General features: G+C 36.4%; 1 protein-coding gene and 1 non-coding gene across 23 annotated transcripts in view; both read right to left on the reverse strand.

Annotated features, from left to right (window-relative positions):
* The window catches only part of LOC105470119 (periphilin 1), a 128,096-nt gene that overhangs the window by 46,318 nt on the left and 62,169 nt on the right, over positions 1 to 19,609 (reverse strand). For all 22 annotated transcript variants that reach the window (XR_011609222.1, XM_071071855.1, XM_071071852.1 and 19 more), the window contains 3 exons: positions 18,505 to 18,584; positions 13,325 to 13,444; positions 7,910 to 8,050 (listed from right to left, as the gene is read on the reverse strand). Coding sequence is in view for 21 of the 22 variants with exons in the window: in XM_071071855.1 (XP_070927956.1) it covers positions 7,910 to 8,050; positions 13,325 to 13,444; positions 18,505 to 18,584 (341 nt within the window). In the remaining variant the exon portion in view is untranslated. The remainder of the gene's footprint in view (positions 1 to 7,909; positions 8,051 to 13,324; positions 13,445 to 18,504; positions 18,585 to 19,609) is intronic.
* On the reverse strand, positions 8,251 to 8,352 carry LOC112424673 (U6 spliceosomal RNA). The gene has a single exon (XR_003015512.1). It is a non-coding gene; the product is annotated as a U6 spliceosomal RNA (small nuclear RNA).

Below are 19,609 nucleotides of genomic sequence, written 5' to 3' on the forward strand. Positions count from 1 at the left end.
TCCATCACATGCTAAAAGCTGATTATTTTCCATGTCCACAACTCTAGTTAACATTTTCAAGACTGTACATTTGACTAATCTTTACTTCCAGCCTCTTTAAACGTAAAACAAAAACAGATTATAAAAGAGCAAGAGCTAGTGAGTGTTGGGAATCATCCAGCAATGAGTAGTAGCTGAAACGAGATACTGTAAGAAGGGAAGAGGGCCACAGCTACAACACTTACAATTAAATGTAACACCCCATTTACGGAAGAAAACCTCCTCTGCACAATTCATTAACTCAACAAATACTAATTACTGACTGACACACAACAGTGGTATATTCGAAGGTTACTTAATTTATTTTAACGTTAAGAGCCCTGTGTCCTTAAAACGGTTTTATTTAAAAAAAAAAAAAACTTTATAGTTAAATATGAAATTAGCTACACACAATTGTGTACAGAAAAAGTAATATTTAACTTTTAATTTTCAGTATGATTTAGATCAGGAAGGGACCTAAGATTATTCAGCCCAACCTTTTTATTTGGAGGGAAAAGCGAAGAAAAGCTAGTAAGTAGACCATATGGTCACACCAATGGTGATAGTACGGAATTCAAAATACAAAATATATTAATAGACTCTTAATAAAGCTAATAACTAAACAATCAACAAAATAAATTCTGAATTAACTCAATTTTCTTAGCTAATTGTAATAATGAACGAGGTTCCTAAATGGCTACGAAATAAAATTTCTTTTGCATAACAAGGTTGGCATAGCTATGACTATAATAAAAATTGTCTTTACAGAAACAAATAAATATTCAGGATAAGTGTTTTGAAGTTAAAAGAAAGAAAAGTACATCAAAATAATCAATCCCTTTCCCCAAGTGTCCCTGATTACTCTATCTCTTTATGTTTAAGAAACTCAGAATGGGCCGGGAACAGTGGCTTATGCCTGTAATCCCAGCATTTTGGGAGGCCAAGGTGGCTAGATCTCTCGAACCCAGGAGTAGGAGACCAACATGAGTAACAAGGTGAAATCCCATCTCTACAAAAAATACAAAAAAAGTTTAGCTGGGATTGGTGGCACACGCTTGTAGTCCCAGCTACTAGGGAGGCTGAGGTGGGAGGATTGCTTGAGCCTGGGAGGTGGAGGCTGCAGTGAGGTGTGATCGTGCCACTGCACTCCAGCCCGGACGACAGAGTGAGACTCTGTCTCAAAAAACAAACAAACAACAACAAAAAACACCTCAAAATGGTACTGTGCCTGTATCTAAAATGATTCCTATCTATATTTTAACTATAAATTACCTGATGAATATATAATCAGCCCTTTTTTCAATAGATAGCATACTTAATAGGCAGCAGACACCAACCTTTTTGGCAACAGGGACCAGTTTCGAGGAAGACAATTTTTCCACGGAAGGAGTGAGGGGGCACACAACCTAGATCCCTCGTGTCTGCAGTTCACAATAGGGTCTGCGCTTCTGTGATAATCTAATGCCGCCGCTGATCTGACAAGCAGTAGAGCTCAGGCAGTAATGCACACTTGCCCGCCCTCCCTCTCCCCTCCCCCTGGCCACTCACCTCCTGCTGTGACACCCGGTTCCTAACAGGCCACAGACCAGTAGTGGTCCGCAGGCCCAGGGGTTGGGGACCCCAGCTCATAGGTAGAAAAATAAACATTTTCATAAAACAGCATTATATTAGGAGAGTACTCTGAAACAGCCAAAGAGGTTTAAAAATGAATTCATGGTACTTGTTCTTTTTTCAGTTATTATCTACCAAATAAAAACAAAGATAGACATGTCCTTCTACAGACGGCAAGTTTTTGTAATTTGAAGCGTATAATGTATTTAAAAAATATTTTCAGGCACATCCCTGCAATTGTTTTGGTTTAGGTTTTATTAATTGTATTTACAAATACAATTTTTAAGAAAGATTGACAGTGACTAGTACAAGCAAGAAATTAAGATTCTTTGCAAACTCATATTCTGATTATTCTCAAATCTGGCATGTGACATCTACAGTATTAAACCCAAAACGTCCCAAAATTATTCATTTTAAATGCAATGCTTTACTTATTAAAAATATACATGCATATCTTTTTAAATATATGGAGAAATCGGGGACTGTATTTAAAAACGTGGTTCATAACAGATGTAAATATCTATTAATAATGGGCTAATACGGAATGACTTCTAACAATACTGAACAGAATACAGAGTATAGTCACTTGTGCGCACTGTGTGTGTGTGTGTGTGTGTGTGTGAGAGAGAGAGAGAGAGAGAGAGAGAGAGAGACAGAGAGAGAGAGATACACAGAATTTCCATATGACTCAGGGCCTCTTGCAGACAGACCCTAGCAGAAAAGCAACTATGCCCAGCACCATTTGTATTTAAAGAAAAAGAACGGAGAGATACACACATCAACTCTTATCTCTATTCATCAGGATCAACTATGATCCAGGTATATGCACGTGTATGTATGTGTTTATACATACATATGCATACTGTATGTGAATTGTGTGCATACACATACATACGCAGGTCATATCAGTATGTCTATTTGCTAAGAAAAGAAACTGGGCAGCTGAGAGTTATGGGTGAGAAGAAAACTCCTTACTGCAGGATCTCTTATGTCTTAAATTTTATGTTTTGGTATGGTATCACCTAAAATGCAGTCCTTACTGGATGGGTTGGAGGATACTCAATAGCAAATCAGAACACAGGCTTTTGAGATATGAACATAACGTTAGTTCCTAACTATATCCTTATTATAGTCAATAAAATCAACTATTCGTATCTGAAAGGACTTTCATATGTATTTGTTCTGAATGATGTTTACAGTGTGTTAACTGTCAAAACTCATCCAACTAGTTGGGTGTGGTGGCTCCCACCTGTAATCCCAACACTTTGGGAGGCCAAGGCAGGCAGATCACCTGAGGTCAGGAGTTCAAGACCAGCCTGGCCAACACAGTGAAACCCCGTCTCTACTAAAATATAAAAAATTAGCCAGGAGTGGTGGCGCATGCCTGTAATACCAGCTACTCGGGAGGCTGAGGCAGGAGAATCGCTTGAACCTGGAAAGCGAGGTTGCAGTGAGCCGACACTGCACCACTGGGCGCCAGCCTTGGCGACGGAGTGAGACTCCATTTCAAACAACAACAACAACAACAACAAACTCATCCAACTGAACACTTAAGATTTAAGCATTTTATTGTATATTAATTATACCTCTGTTAAAAAATACATAGGATGGAACGTCTCTAATCCTCATAATACTAAGGTGGTAATCGTTCTCAATCTTTTAGCACATTAGAAACAGCAGAATTAAAGAGAACAGTCACTTCCTTCCAATTTCTCGTTATTCCAAATACGGATCATAGACTAACAGAATCAACATTAAATGGGAGCATGTGAGAAATTCAAAATCTAAACCTCCCATCCCATATCTACTGAGTCAGAAACTGTATTTTAACAAAATCCCCAAGTCACTTATGTACATATTCAAGTTTGAAGAGTTCTGATAATTTTTTTTACTGGATTTTACTTTTTAAAATATTTTTATTTTATTTTTCATTTTTTAATTTATCAGAATATTTATGGTTGAAATCCAAGAAGCTTTACTTTTGAAAAGCTCCAAAGATGTACAACAAAGACAGAGAATCGCAATAAGCACTGTAGCTTGAGCATGAAGATACAGAAGGTGCTCATTTTTTCAAGACTAGTTTGCATAGTAAAATATTCCAATAAAATGTAGCTACTTACTATTCTTAGTTATTTCATTAAGTAACTGTTTCTCGCTACTTGTCAAGCCTTTAAAAGCTTTTGGCTACCTTAACACTCTTAGTCATAAGATTTGCATACACACACACACACACACACACACACACACACACACACACACACCCAGGTTTACTGAGATTATCTGATTCCGTCTGAAGAAAAAAGAATTTATCTATTTATTTATTTTTGATATGGAGTCTTGCTCTGTCATCCAGGCTGGAGTGCAGTGGCGCAATCTCAGCTCATTGCAACCTCCATCTCCCGGGTTCAAGTGATTCTCCTGCGTAAGCCTCTAGTAGCTGGGATTACAGGCACGCGCCACCACGCCCGGCTAATTTTTGTATTTTTAGTAGAGACAGGCTTTCACCACATTGGCCAGGCTGGTCACGAACTCCTGACCTCAGGAGATCTGCCCACTTCAGCCTCCCAAAGTGCTGGGATTACAGGCATGAGCCACCAAGTCTAGTCAGTAAAAAGAATTTAATCTAGACTTTTCAAGTAGGAAATTACAAAACGACTTTTTAAAAAATGTTTTAGATCCCAGGAAAACAAAGGATCTCACTGACCTACTAAGCATACTTTAATCAAATTATAAGGGATCTTGCAAATATTAAATACTAAAAGGAGTTAAAGTAAACATTGTTTTATCTCTAGAGGTGCAATAGAGGGAAGTTGGGTATGCGATAATGAAGGATTTCAATCTGTGTGGTTCAAAGTCGCAATGTGGTAAAAAAAGATTTCTCAATGGTAAGATAGCAAACAGTGGCATAGACTTTCAAGTCAAATAGTAGGTATAGGAGGGCTTGCAGGATTATCATTGTCAAGGGATTAATGCCACACATGTGAACCAGAGTACATATCACACAAAAATTTGTAGGTTGGGTCTCTCTAGGAATTAGTATACTGACAGGAGACATTCTGAAATTTGTTTAAGCTCCGAAGCCAGAAAGCCTGCGAAAATAGCCCAATAATTGAGCGTTAAAGGCAGCCCAATAGAAGTAAGAGAAGATAATCTGAGAAAATGAGAAGAAAAGAAGATACACCTTAGGATCCATAGCATAAGGAGGTGAGTTGTGCTGTAATAGAGTGGATCATATCCAAAGGACATTCAAATAAAAGTGGAATGATTAAAAATGACTCATCTCTAGCAGTACAATATTTCAGAGATACAACTTGGTGTTTTCTGGATTAAGGATTTTAGACTAGGGGTTCTCAGTTATATCTGATTATAATCTAGGCGGCTTTTTCAAAAGTCATCTGCACCCCTAATTCTAAAACAATTCTTACATGCCCAGGGATGAGACGGTGATACATTTGCCCCCTTCATTGAGGTGACTTTGATACAATCCACTTCCATAAACATGCCTTTGAACATCAAGAACTGGGGCATCTGTGGGCATTTGGGTTAAAACAAATTTTGGCCTGGAGACTCAGTTTATGTTACAATATGTCCTCAAGTTAATGACTTTCTTGGGATTCAATAGACTGGAGGGACCCAATTTATAGAAATCCCCACAAAATTATGTATTGTAATTTATCTTTACAAAATACTTGAACATATTGCACTCGAAACAGGAAGAAAAGGCAGCTTGGGTATTACAATAATATTTACATTTCTATATTATCCTAGTTTGATTTCCTGGTCACATCCATACTGGGCTTTTTTTGTGTTATTATTTTTATAAAAAAGTATAAAATATTTTAAGCATATTAAAAAAAGAATAATTACTGGATAATTGGCTTTATCAAATCTTTAAATTTTTCTTACCTAGTTGGTATTTAATCCATAAAAATAAAATGTTTAAAAGTGCACATCAAAATTACATACACACAAATTGTAAAACTTTTTCATTTTCAAAAATTACAAGTTCTAGATATAAATTTATAAAATAATTATGTATCATTTACTAGTTTTCTAACATTTTACAGGGATTTGTTTTGATTTCTTGTCAACATATGAAAAGCGAAGTACCCTAGCAAAACCAGAGTCATTATACTCCAATGTTTAACATCATTAAGTCTCTATTTTATAGCACTTCAAATAACTGTTTTACTTTTCTAGTAACATCAGAATATAATAATTTCCCTTTATTTTTCTTTCTTTAGGTTATTTGTCTTTGCCATAATAACACGTGTCAGATTTTTCATGTACTTGAACAACAGACAGATGAAAACAGAGATATAATTAAACTTGCAGATGAAACAGATACAAGATTTGTATAAAGTATCACAAAAACTGACTTCATGCTAAATAATTTTATGTGTGTACTGCTAAGGTAGGCTGTATACCCGACTAGTAACCCATTTTCTCAAGATTGAATAGATCATCTATGAATAACAATAGGAGATAGCAGAAATATTAATACATGGTAATCCAGGCTGGGCGCCGTGGCTCACGCCTGTAATCCCAACACTTTGAGAGGCTGAGGCGGGTGGATCACTTGAGGTCAGGAGTTCGAGACTAGCCTGGCCAACGTGGTGAAACCCCGTCTCTACTAAAGATACAAAAATTAGCTGGGTGTGGTGGTGTGTGCCTGTAATCCCAGCTACTCAGGAGGCTGAAAAAGGAGAATCTCTTGAACCTGAGAGGAGGAGGTTGCATTCAGCCGAGATCGCACCACTGCATTCCAGCCTGGGCAACAGTGAGACTCCATCGAATGAATGAATGAATAAATGGTAACCCAAAATAATCCCTCTCCCCTGTTATTTCAGTCAAGTTTTTCTACCAGTTATATTCTTAAGAGAACCTCTCCTTTAAAGAACTGCAACTTAGCACAGTGGCTCACACCTATAATTCCAGCACTTTGGGATGCTGACATAGGAGGATCACTGGAGGCTAGGAGTTTGAGATCAGCCTGAGCAACAGGCTGTGAGATTCTATACAGTACTTAGGGACTACTCAAAGGTCATTTGCAGGTTTATGACTCCACCCATCATCCATCCAACAAGTATTTCTTATAAGCCTACTACACATACTGTTCTAGGTGATGGCAGATGTAGCAGTAAATAAAACAACACAAAACAAAGCCCTTGTTTTCACAGAGCATCCATTGTGGTAAGGGGAGAAAAGGAAATAAAAACATATGTCAAGTAATTATTAACAAAAAAAAGGAAAAAAAGGATAGTAATTTTATATAAAATAAGGACATTCATCTTTGTGTTAAAGATACATCTACTGAGCAAACCTTTTACTTACGCTTTCATTTAATTGGTATCTTGAAAGATACCAACTGCCTCCCAATCACCAAATTAAACAGAATTTTCTCAGTTTCCATTTTGCTTATATTCCTCTAAGCATCTGATACTGCTGACCACCTTCATTTTGAAACTCCAATAGTTTGCATGACAAATTTCCTATTCTGGTTCTTATCTTTTCACATTAGTGTGACATTAACATAAGCTACACAGTCACATCTAGGATTTGAGACCATTCCCTATCCAACAAAAGAAAACAGATTTAATTGATGTGGAAATTGGACAGCACCTATAAAAAAGTTTTCACTTTGTTTTTAATTTCCAATAGTTTTTAGCAGATTATTAGCAATGTAATTACATTTATTCAACTCACTAGAGAGTAACAACTACATCAATAAGCACCTGTACAAAATGTTACATTTTGCATTTACTTCATTTAATCCTCATAAAATAATAACCCTGTAATAGTTGCACATTAAAAACAAAGTCTTGCTTTTCAGAATGACTTCACTAAAAAACTAGACTTAAATAGTATCCTTTATTTTTTCTTTAATATTTGGAAAATACTTTAAAGTATAATGAAAAACATAAGAAACATCTGTAATCCCAATATTCAAAAATAATATTTGCTAACATTTTGCTGTATTGAACATTTCTTCCATCCCATCCCTATTGTTTAATAATTTTTAGTTGCTTCATACTAACTAGAATATTAATATTCTGCAAAAAAGAAGTTTATTTTGTATTCAAAAATAAACAATCCAGGTGGGGGACCATGCTGATCAAACTGACTATGAAGTCAACTCAAATAATTTTTATAATTTTTTAAGTTGTAGTTTTAGAGTTACAGGTGGAAAAAGAAATAAAGCATATTTATTCAATAAATGTTTACATGTGCAAAGCAACACAAACAAAAATTATGTACATGTAGACAACTAGATTCTCACCTGTTCAATCTCTTTGGTTTTTGATGCTATTGCTTTAGAGCGAGTGGTTAGCTGACTATCTTCAAATAATTCTATCCCATGCGTTGTGTTTGACTCAGGTTCCTCTGGCTGATCAGTAAACAATGGTGCTGTGGATCCCGCCTTGAAAAGGAATTAGAAATCTTTAATATTTTCTTAAAAAACAGAGCATTTCAGATGGTTGTGTATAGGCACTAACTGGCAAATTATATTAAGTGCTAGGTTTAACATGTTTTAAGAAGAGAAAACTCTTTCAATTTCACTATGCATAATGAGCATATGTGAAATGGATTTACCAGGATATAACTGCTATTTTTTTTTTTTTTAATGTGGAACACTTCATGAATTTGCGTGCCATCCTTGCACAGGGGCCATGCTGATCTTCTGTTTCATTCCAATTTTTAGTGTATATGCCGCTGAAGCAAGTGAGACTGTTACTTTTCAAATTTTAGGTAAGACAAAGCCTCTAGGCTTATTCGATTCCAAAATATTATTTCATATTATATTAAGATATGTATAAAAAAATTCTCGTCCCATGACTATTCCTTAAGCGATCAGTTTATGAAATACTGAGGAGAAAAAGTCCAAATGGAAGTGAGAGGTGTTGTACATGCATAAAGAAATATATTTAAAGAGAATATGAGAAGAGGCTGTACCTTTAGAAGTTAAACCACCTTTCTCCTGTGGCCTAACAATTCATTGAAATCATTAAAAAGAAAATCCCATAAATCAATAATGATCACTCAGTTTTAGACCAATAATTGAAAAATGAATAAATATACTGTGAATTACATCTAAAACAGTCAGGTGGGGGATTAAGTATTGGAATACATATATATAAGCATAGACTATCTCTGGAAGGACACTATCTACAGAAAAAAATGATCAAAGGAGTTGTCTCAATAGTAACAACTTACAAGAAGTAGCAAAGAAGAGCCACATTGTAAATACTTTGGTGCCATTTGAATTTCTGACACATACATGTATGATCTACCAAAAAAAAAAAAAAAAAAAACTCTGAGGCAGGCAGATCATGAGGTCAAGAGATCAAAACCATCCTGGCTGCACTCCAGCCTGGGTGACAGCGCGAGACTCTGTCTCAAAAAAAAAAAAAAAAAAAAAACAAACAAACAAACAAAAAAAACCATCCTGGCCAACATGGTGAAACCCCATCCCTACTAAAAATACAAAAATTAGCTGGGTGTGCTGGCGGGTGCCTGTAATCCCAGCTGCTCAGGAGGCTGAGGCAAGAGAATAGCTTGAACCCGGAAGGCAGAGGTTGCAGTGAGCCAAAATCATGCCAGCGCCACTGCATTCCAGCCTGGTGACAGAGCAAGACCCCGTCTCAAAAAACAAATAAACAAACAAAAATTCCTAGTTTTTTTACAAGTTTGAGTTACATATGTTAAGGGACTTATACCAAAAGCATAAAAGTCATTTAAGAAAAGAATTCCACTAGCAACATTCTTTGTAAATTGCCTAGTCCCTGGTGTTCTGTTACTGCAACACAAAACTAAGACATAGGCCTACACACAATACGTAAACTGGTGAGCACAGAAAATACATCAGAGAAGACAGGAGCTTTCAGAAACAAAAAGCAAGTGAAAAAGGGGAAAAAAACTGACAATTAATTTAAAAGAGCTCATCAGTAATTAAATTTATTTTAATTAGATACATATGTCCTAGGGAAAACAAGGCAAGTGTTTGAGATACATTCAACATATATTGCTAGACATAAAAATTAAGGTCATCAATGAAATACAAAGTGGCATAAAATTTTACAGTAGGTAGAAAAGTAGAATCAAGAAAGATCTTGAGTTGTATTATCTCCAACACTAGTGATTCCAATGAATGAGTATAAATCTGAAAGGGAGCCATGGAAGATGGTCATTCTAGACTAGGGACAGAATAAGCACAGACATTGAAGCCGAAAATAACATCCTGTATGTGAAAACAACCTAAGTCATAAATTTAAAATTTTTCCTCCATAGCAGGAAGTAACCTATTCTATTGAGACTTTATTTTTATTTTTATTTTTATTTTTTTGAGACAAGGTCTTGCTCTGCCACCCAGGCTGGAGTGCAGTGACGCAATCACAGCTCACTGCGGCCTCAATCATCCAGAAGCAAGATTCTCTCACCTCAGCCTCCTGAACAGCTAGAACTACAGGCACACGCCACCATGCCCAGCTAATTTTTTGTGGTTTTTTTTTTTGTACAGACGGGGTCCCACTGTTTTTGCAGGTGTGAGCCAGTGCACCTGCCCCCCCATCCCCCCCCTTCTTTTTTGAGACAGAGTCTTGCTGTCACCCAGCCTGGAGGGCCATGGTGTGATCACGGCTCACTGCAAACTTCAATTCCTGGGCTCAAGTGATCCTCCCACCTTAGCTTCCTGAGTAGCTGGGACTAAGGGGCCACCACACACAGGTTTTTTGTTTTTTTGTTTGTTTGTTTGTTTGTTTGTTTTTTGTAGTGACAAGACCACACAACACTGCCCAGGCTGGTCTCCAATTCCTGGCCTCAAATAATCTTCCTGCCTAGGTCTCATCTACCAGGACATTCTAATATCCTTCAAATAATTTTCTTTTCATTCTGATAACCAAAAGAAAACTCTCACAGCTATTTGTTTAAGGACAACAAATTATATCTCTACAAAACTTGACTGCACCCTTCTTGATGGCTAGGATGGCACCTCAAATGCAATATATGACACAAGTAGATATACAATGCATAGTTAGTGAACTTAAATAAACTATATAAACTATAAGAAAACTAGTACAGTATTTTTTAAGTGTACCTTAAAACACTAATCCTGAAATATATGCTGTGAAAAAAATTACATAGTCAAAAGTTTGGTAAATTATGCAAATTCTTTTATTCATCCTCTTACTGAACACCGATGAGCATATTAATAATACATTAAAATCTCTAAAAAGTGTTGAAATATCAAAACCAACCTAACTCTTTTAAACTTGGCATCTCCCAAATAAACTGGCTATTAGAATCTTTTTTTTTCTTCCTCAGACCATTAAGACCCTTCAGACTATGCTGTCAAATACTTTGGGAAATGCTGTAGCAGAGCTCAAAAGATGAAAGTACAAAACTGAAAAGTGGCAGGAACCACAACATGCCTGAGTATTTAAGTATATTATTGAATTTACCTTCAATTTTACTGGACTTTCTATAAACCACACATTTTCCCAAACTGCTTAGAACTGTAATGATGGAAGCAAGTGAAGATAAGGTGGAAACTTAAGCATTCTATCTATCTCAGCTCATAATAATGAAATTTACACAATGTTCCTGAAGTACATGAACCATTACTTAAAAGGCTCATATAAAATAAAATATTGCCACAATTAGATTTAAACAGACATGCACATGCACACACACACACAGTTCTTTGCCAAACTCTTGCTTGGCATCAAAGGCCTTTCTTCTTTCCAGGTTATTCTGTCAAATTAGATATCAGTTTACAGGACCAAGGCCAAAATTACATTTCTCAAAAAGCATGGACCACAGAAATGAGTAACTATTCAACAACAGCCCGAGAACAAATTAGCAAAATGTTAATATGCAAAAATATTAATAAGAGAAAAATATTAATACGATATGGGACTAAGTCTACAAAAACTATCACAAAGATTTCCCAAATGCTTTATTTCCAGTATGAAAAAGTATCAATCTAAGTAGAAAAACATTTTAGAGAATGGGATGAAATTGATGCTGCAGTTCAACAATAATGATATACACAAATAAACATATTATGGTTATCAGTGCTACTCTCACATATCTTGCCTTTGATCCAGCAAAAGAACATGTCTGACCTATGACTCAACTTACAGATTTTTTTAGGGTTATTTACTTTTCATTAATTCGAAATCTAGCAAATCCTGATATTTTAGAGGGAAAAAAAAAGATGTTTAAAAAGTATTTCTAGATCCATAGTCACTCATGGATTATTCAGTGTCAAGATGCATTCAATAAATGAGAGAACCCAAGTAGAATATTTAAAATTTGAGAACAGTAGTGAGCTTTTATAAAAACCTGAGATAAAAAAATGATGGGAGAAGGGAGGATAAATATACTATTAATGTTCATATATTAATAAAGTCTTGCTAACTGAAGATAAAGTATTAAGTAAAGAAATTATTCTTTTTGGAAGTTTTCGGTTCTATAAAACAAACTACCAATATTCCAAAGCAGCAATTTTGAAGCATAAATATCAATGATTAATATAGAAACATTATTCTAAATTATTAGAGAAAATAACCAAAATAATCCAATTAAATGTATTACCGAAAAGTATGGTTCATGCTTTTAAATAGTGCTGGAAAAGTACCAAGGAGGAACAGCTTGGTGTTTTTGATACATTTACTGGAGAATATGCATAAGTATCTATTATTATAGCTACAATGAGGAGGAAACCTTGACCCACTTAAGAACAATTGATATCTAAAAGACAGATCAGCATTTTTAAAAAGAAAGGCTCTGTTTGCGTAAGTTCTGATAGGGGTTGTACTTTTTATGAGCAGTGTACATTAGTTACTTTGGAAAGGATTTTTTCACTGTATAAAGATGTAGTTAAGTATTATTTTTACATACAATATTAATGCTTGATCCCTTTTATCAAATAACATTCTATAAAAGTCATTCCAAAAGTAAACAAAAAAGCCAGAATGCTCCTTCAAATAAAATAATTTGTCACAGGACAGATTTTTATATTCTCTACGTGTCATGTCAAAGAACTCCTATAGTATCAAATTCTGAACCTAAAAGCTTAATTGTGCCCATAAAATTTCTATATTTCCCTTTTAGAGATGTTATAGGTTATACAGAAATTTTTCAGTTCATTTCAAAATACATTAATACAAACATGTCATAAACCTTTTTCTACGGTCCCAAAAATGTTCCCATCTTTCGGTATTCAGGACTCATCAAGGTCTCAAGTTGCCAAGACAATGAATAATTTTATTTCTTGGGATATTTATGAGATAATCTGCATGAAGTATAACAAGCAATATAAATATGGTCCACAATCCAAGGTCAAATTAGATTTCTGTTCTGAATTCACTGGCTTATAACTAGTGGCTCAGCATGATTTCCTGAGATACTTTTAACAGCAAATGCCATTTAAAGAAGTACATAAATAACACATTTTTCTTATCCATATTTATACTATTCTTACACTCCAAAACTACTGTAAACATTCAGACAAAGTGTGATTACTGAATTCAGAGTCATTCATATTCAGACTATCATTCTGTGTGGTAATTTTAATACCTGTAATCCATGAGGATATATTTTAAAGCACGGGAATAAACCAAATATTTTCCACCCATAATTTAAAATCCAGACAAAACTTTCAGATGTGAAACATAAAGGAGACATGCCTTACCTCATATTCAGAAATTTCAGGCAAGTTACTTTCATCTGATTTCTCTAGCTTTTCAGCAGCCCACTTGCTTGCAGCCTCAGCAAGCTCCTTTTCAGTTAGCCTACTGGGTTTGTCTAACACCTAATAAAAATAGAAGAACATTTCTGTTACAATTCTCAAGGGCTTTTAAACTTCAAATACACCAAGAAGTACACTGCACTTACATTTAAAATCACATAAGCCTTCGAATTTATACGGAGAACAGGTATATTCTTTATTTCTTCCTTCTAAAATATTCAACATGGAATTACTTTAAGTAACAATTCCTTTGGGACATACAGACCAGATCTAATTCTTAATTTCATTTACATAAGACTCTAGAAATTCATCTAAGTAACAAAGCAAAAGGCACTGACAATTAACTCATACACTAATTATATTTAGAATATAAAAGACATCATACTGATTTCAATTTTGTGCCTTTAAGCATATTTAATGAAATAAGTAATGTCTAAATTTCAGTAAGGCAAACTCCTAATACAACAGAAACGTATAGATATGCTGTTTTTACAGTGTATAGTGAGTTACATAAATCCTATGCCTTACACAAAATTTTAAAACTCAAATTTCATTTTGTGATCCTAGTACTAGTTCCTTTATCTAACTGCATACAATACTAAACAAGGTATGAACTTTGCAGTTATATGCAGACCTGGCTTTGAATCGCAGTTCAATGACTTGCTAGGTAGATGACTTTATATGCATAACTTATGACACCATGAGCCTTGCTTTCTTCATTTACAAAATAGGGATTAACAATGTTCATTTTACAAAGCAGTTGTGAGAATTGAAGGAGGTAATAGATCTGGAAGTATCCACAGTAATGCTTGGTGCCTCATCATTTCTTTCTTTTCCATATTCGCTGATGTGAATCTACTATACTAAAACATATCTGAAAATCAATCAGCCCATGGGCTCAATATAAAAATAAAGAAAGTAAAATGTCTTTTCCGGATCAGATATAATTCCCCCAGTATTGTTTAAAGGCTTATTTTTGTAAATAAGATATGACTTGTAAAGCACACATTTAAAAATTATTTCCTTAGGGCCGTTATGGTAATTCTCTTGATTCCATTCTACTTCCTTGGCATACATTTTCAACCACTTTGCCCTGCCATGCCTAGTGGCATAACCATCTCTTACGTAAAAATCCTTCTATTACTAAGGTTTACTTTTCTAAAGTCTCATCACTGATTTCAAATATACCTCTCGGGGATGACAGTGCTGTGCGCTGAATTTATGGGGCACTAACATTTATAAAGTGCTTTATCTACAAACAAAAAAAAGTACTTTAATTAAATAGAATTCCATGAAGGTGATTAGAGAGGCTTTATTATCCCAACTTATAAACTAAAAAACTGAATGATGGTGACTTGCTCAAAGTCACTAATAAATGCTGAGCTGGGACTTAAATCTAGGCTTTTTTGAGAGGGGCCGGGGGGAACGGAGTCTCACTCTGTCGCCCAGGCTGAAGTGCAATGCCGTGACCTTGGCTCACTGCAACCTCCACCTCCTGGGTTCAAGCGATTCTCCAACCTCAGCCTCCCAAGTAGCTGGGAGTACAAGTGTGCACCACCACACCCGGATACTTTTTGTATTTTTACAGAGACAGGGTTTCACCACATTGGTCAGGCTGGTCTCAAACTCCTGAGCTCAGGTGATCTGCCTGCTTTGGCCTCCCAAAGTGCTGGGATTACAAGCATGAGCCACCATGCCTGGCTTAGACATTTTTTTAACTGAAAAGGTCATTTGATGTTTTTCCACATCTTGTTAAATTCATCAAACTACTGGCTAGCCATCTATAACATTTACTGGAATAGCATAGCAATATATCTATATGAAGTATATTCTACAGCCATCGAGGAACCTTAAACAGCTCATTCCAAAGCCCTGTCCATATATAAGGTTAAAAAGGTATTATAAGTAATACTTTTATTATTACTTAGTAATAGAAGGTTTTTTAAAAAGCTAGTTAGAAGAAGAAAACACATATACAAACACAAATATATCCAAGAAAGCTGGTTTTTTTCCGGGGGGTGAGGGGGCATACCTATTTAAGAGAAAGTTAAAGACCAAAAACAATTATACGACTTCTCTCTAGCAAAGAATGAAGTGGCTGGGAGCAGTGGCTCATACCTATAATCCCAGCACTTTGGGAGGCTGAGGCGGGTGGATCATCTGAGGTCAGGAGTGCAAGACCAGACCAGCCTGGCCAACATGGTGAAACCCCATCTCTACTACAAATACAAAAATTAGCCAGGTGTGGTGGCAGGCGCCTGTAATCCCAGCAACTTGGGAGGTTGAGGCAGCAGAATTGCTTGAACCTGGGAGGTGGAGGTTGCAGTGAGCCCAGATTATGCCACTACACTCCAGCCTGGACGACAGAGTGAAACCCCGTTCCCCCGGTCCTTCAAAAAGAATGAAGCAAAAGCCTACTATAACTTATCATCATTCTGTCCGCACATTTGAAAATCTATCATTTGAAACTAACAAACTCTGAAAAAGTATCCCAACATATGGGCAGCCATAATGTTACATCAAAGAGTTCACCAAATCAGGAAATCTAGGCTCATAAAGCTCCCCACAGCTACCATGTGACCTTGGGCAAATCAAAGAAGGCACTACCTTCTGAATACATAAAATAGCTATGGATCTAAAATTGTGATATTTTGATTCCATTTTAAGATTTTATAGTCTGGCTAGGCAGAGCGGCTCATGCCTGTAATCCCAGCACTTTAGGATGCCAAGGTGGGACGATCATTTGAGACCAGGAGTTTGAAACCAGGCTGGGCAACATAGCAAGACCCCATCTCTATTTTCATATACAAAAAAAAAAAAAAGACTTTACTGTCTGTGAAACAAAAATGCAAACATTTACATGAGGGGTGTCCAATCTTTGGCTTCCCTTGGCCACATGAGAAGAATTGTCTTGGGCAACACATCAAATACACTAACACTAAGAATAGCTGATGAGCTTAAAAAAAAAAAAGGAAAAAAAAAATCACATAATGTTTTAAGAAAGTTTAGGAATTTGTGTTGGGCTGCATTTAAAGCCATCCTGGGCCACAGGTGCATGTAGATCAAGCTCGATCTACATGAAACTATCAGACAAAAGTAGTTAAAAATCCAACACGGGTTTTCCACTAAACATTTTAACGTAGCACAAAACTCTGTTGTAACTTATATTCAGATAGCAGTATATTTCAGAGAAAATATTTCATATATAATAATTTGAATTTTTGTAGTGACTTTGGTAGGCAGATACTATTTACTCTTCTTTCATCTATTACCTGACATGAAAACCAAGGCAGTCTTCCAGGTGGGTAAAGTACCCTTGATATGATTAAGACAGAACCATAATCCAGTTGGTCTTTGCTATTCAAAATCCAGAATCCCAGAACCCTCAGACTTCTGGGAAAGTTCCAAAGATACAAGTTGTCACAAAGAAGCTTGTTTTTTTCCTTCTGAGGCAGGGAAGCAGCTGCCCCCCGAACACCCAGTATAGACTGCTAGATGATATCTACTCTTCCTGAAAAGCCAAAAAGTATGTAAGGCAGAATGAAAAGAAGTGAAGCAGATAACGGATGTAACAACCGTTATGGCTAAGAGAAAGGGTATGATATCTGTGAAGAGAACTTCTAACTGGAGAAAACAGATGGAAACAGCAACTTGTCAAGCTTGTAATTTCTGAGGATTTATGTATTGAGATGCTAGGAAGGTAGGAATGAGAAGAATGACATAGTGAGGGGTAGCTGTGTCCGTAAGAAATTAATTTAACTCCTGAGTCCTCACTCTACTATAGAATAGAGATATATACCTACTAACATAAGATTTCTGCATGAATTAATAAGAGAAAAAATACACCATACATGTTAGGTCTCTGCCTACACTCTCAATGCCCCAAATAAAAGCACAATCCACCAGATATAACCCATCCAACCTGGTTATGGTCAAGATGAGAACATGGGTTGCAACAATAACTACTAAATTTGGCATAGACTGTGTTAAAAATTCAATGAGAAAACTGCCCATTTTTCTCATAGAAAATAGCAAACTCGGGCTGCTATTTTCAAGCTGTGGTTACTTAAAATGTAAGGGGTTTTGGTTTTTGTTTTTTTGAGACACAGTCTCACTCTGTCACCCAGGCTGGAGTGCAGCGGCACGATCTCAGCTCAGCACAACCTCCACCTCCCGGATTCAAGCAATTTTCCTGCCTTGGCCTCCCAAGTATCTGGGACTACAGGCGCCCACCACCACACCCGGGTAATTCTTCATTTTTTGCTTTTCCTTTTTTTTTTTCTTTTGAGATGGAGTCTCACTCTGTTACCAAGCTGGAGTGCAGTGGCGTGATCTCAGTTCACTGCAAGTTCTGCCTCCTAAGTTCACGCCATTCTCCTGCCTCAGCCTCCCAAGTAGCTGGGACTACACGCACCCACCACCATGCCTGGCTAATTTTTTTGTATTTTTAGTATAGACAGGGTTTCACCATGTTGGCCAGGATGGTCTCGATCTCTTGACCTCATGGTCCGCCTGCCTCGGCCTCCCAAAGTGCTAGGATTACAGGCGTGAGCCACCACGTGCGGCCAATTCTTTGTACTTTTAGTAGAGACAGGGTTTCACTGTGTTAGCCAGGATGGTCTCGACCTCCTGACCTCATGAACCACCCTCCTTGGCCTCACAAGGTGTTGGGATTACAGGTGTGAGCCACTGTGCCCGGCCTATTTTTATTTTTTAGAGACAGCATCTTGCTCTGTCACCCAGGCTAGAGTGCAGTGGTGCAATCATAGCTCACTGCTGGCTCAACCTCCTGGGCTCAAGTAATCCTCTCACCTCAGCCTCCTGAATAGCTAGGACTACAGGTGCATGCCACCACATCTAGCTAATTTTTAATTTTTAAAATAAAGTCTTGCTATGTTACCCAGGCTAGTTGTGAACTCCTGGCCTCAAGCAACTCTCACATCTCAGTCTCTCAAAGCCCTGGGATTACAGGCATGAGCCACCACACCTAGACAAAAACTGAAGTTTTTAAATGCAGCAAATTAGCTCCCTTGGTGTAACAGTAAAGAATAAAAGCATCTATACTAGTCAGTCCATCTCAATTTGTAATTCTTCTTTAAACTGATTTTAGAAATATAACAAACCTTTGATGAAGAAACTGCTGAACCACTTGAGGGTGAAGTATCTCTTGATGTTTTCAAAGACTGGACAGGCCTCTCTTTATCTATATAAGAAAATATAAGATGTAATTTTTTTCTAGCTAATTTGTTTTTGATAAAGTAATTTTGTAATGGAATTAATGAGGGGGTCATACACTTTATTTTACTACTAAAAACTTTAAATAGGTTACTATCTAAAACTACCTCTGAGAGGCTGATCACCATCAACAATCTGAAATAACCTGGAACCAAAGGATATCATAGAAGCCAGTCTAGGCCACAGCACTGCCAGTAAGTAAACATGGAGCCACAGAGACTTCAAGAAAGTTTTTTAAAACCATGAATGCTACTTCTTTCATGCTCCTAAATACTAATGTTTGATATATCACAATAAAAATACAAAGATAGTTATTATATATAAAGATACCAAGGAGGACTAGTTAATTAAGGGGTAGCTCAAGGAGGATCTATATAGGAACTTTAACAGATATTCCTGAAATGTTTAGATAGTTTTAAACATAAAGTTAGAAAGCTGTAATTCAGAACACTAATCCAGTGCCTGGCATTAATGAATGCCCAAATATTTGTTAAATGGTTAACAATAAACCTGTTATGAGATAAAGTCACTAATCTTTACCTTTAGTCACTTTACTCACATAGTGCTGTATGTATATCATTTTTTATAGAAACTTGAGCCAGAAAATACATTTAAACAATATTACTTTAGCAGGTTCAACAACTCCCTAAAAGATAGGTTTAGTTAAATATACTCTTAAAAATTAATAACAGTGAGCTGTTACAGAAAAACATTTCATTAAATTGTCTATATGTGTCAAATATATAATCCTCTGCCCTTTGTTGCTAGAAAAACTAACAAAATTAATAACACGAGAAGAGAAAGTGGCATCAAATTTGGAGTCACACAGAAGCTGGTCGAGACTGGACAGTGGATTAACAGGAAAGCAGTCAGGAGCAAAAGCAGAGATAAAGCGACTTTGAAACTGAGGCAAAGCCAGCTTCAGTCAAAAAGCCTCTTACGCTCTTCCTGACACAGCCAAGATAGATAAGAAGGTCCTGGAGGCTCAAAGAC

The sequence above is a fragment of the Macaca nemestrina genome, chromosome 10, assembly GCF_043159975.1.
Source record: "Macaca nemestrina isolate mMacNem1 chromosome 10, mMacNem.hap1, whole genome shotgun sequence".
Classification (NCBI taxonomy): domain Eukaryota; kingdom Metazoa; phylum Chordata; class Mammalia; order Primates; family Cercopithecidae; genus Macaca; species Macaca nemestrina.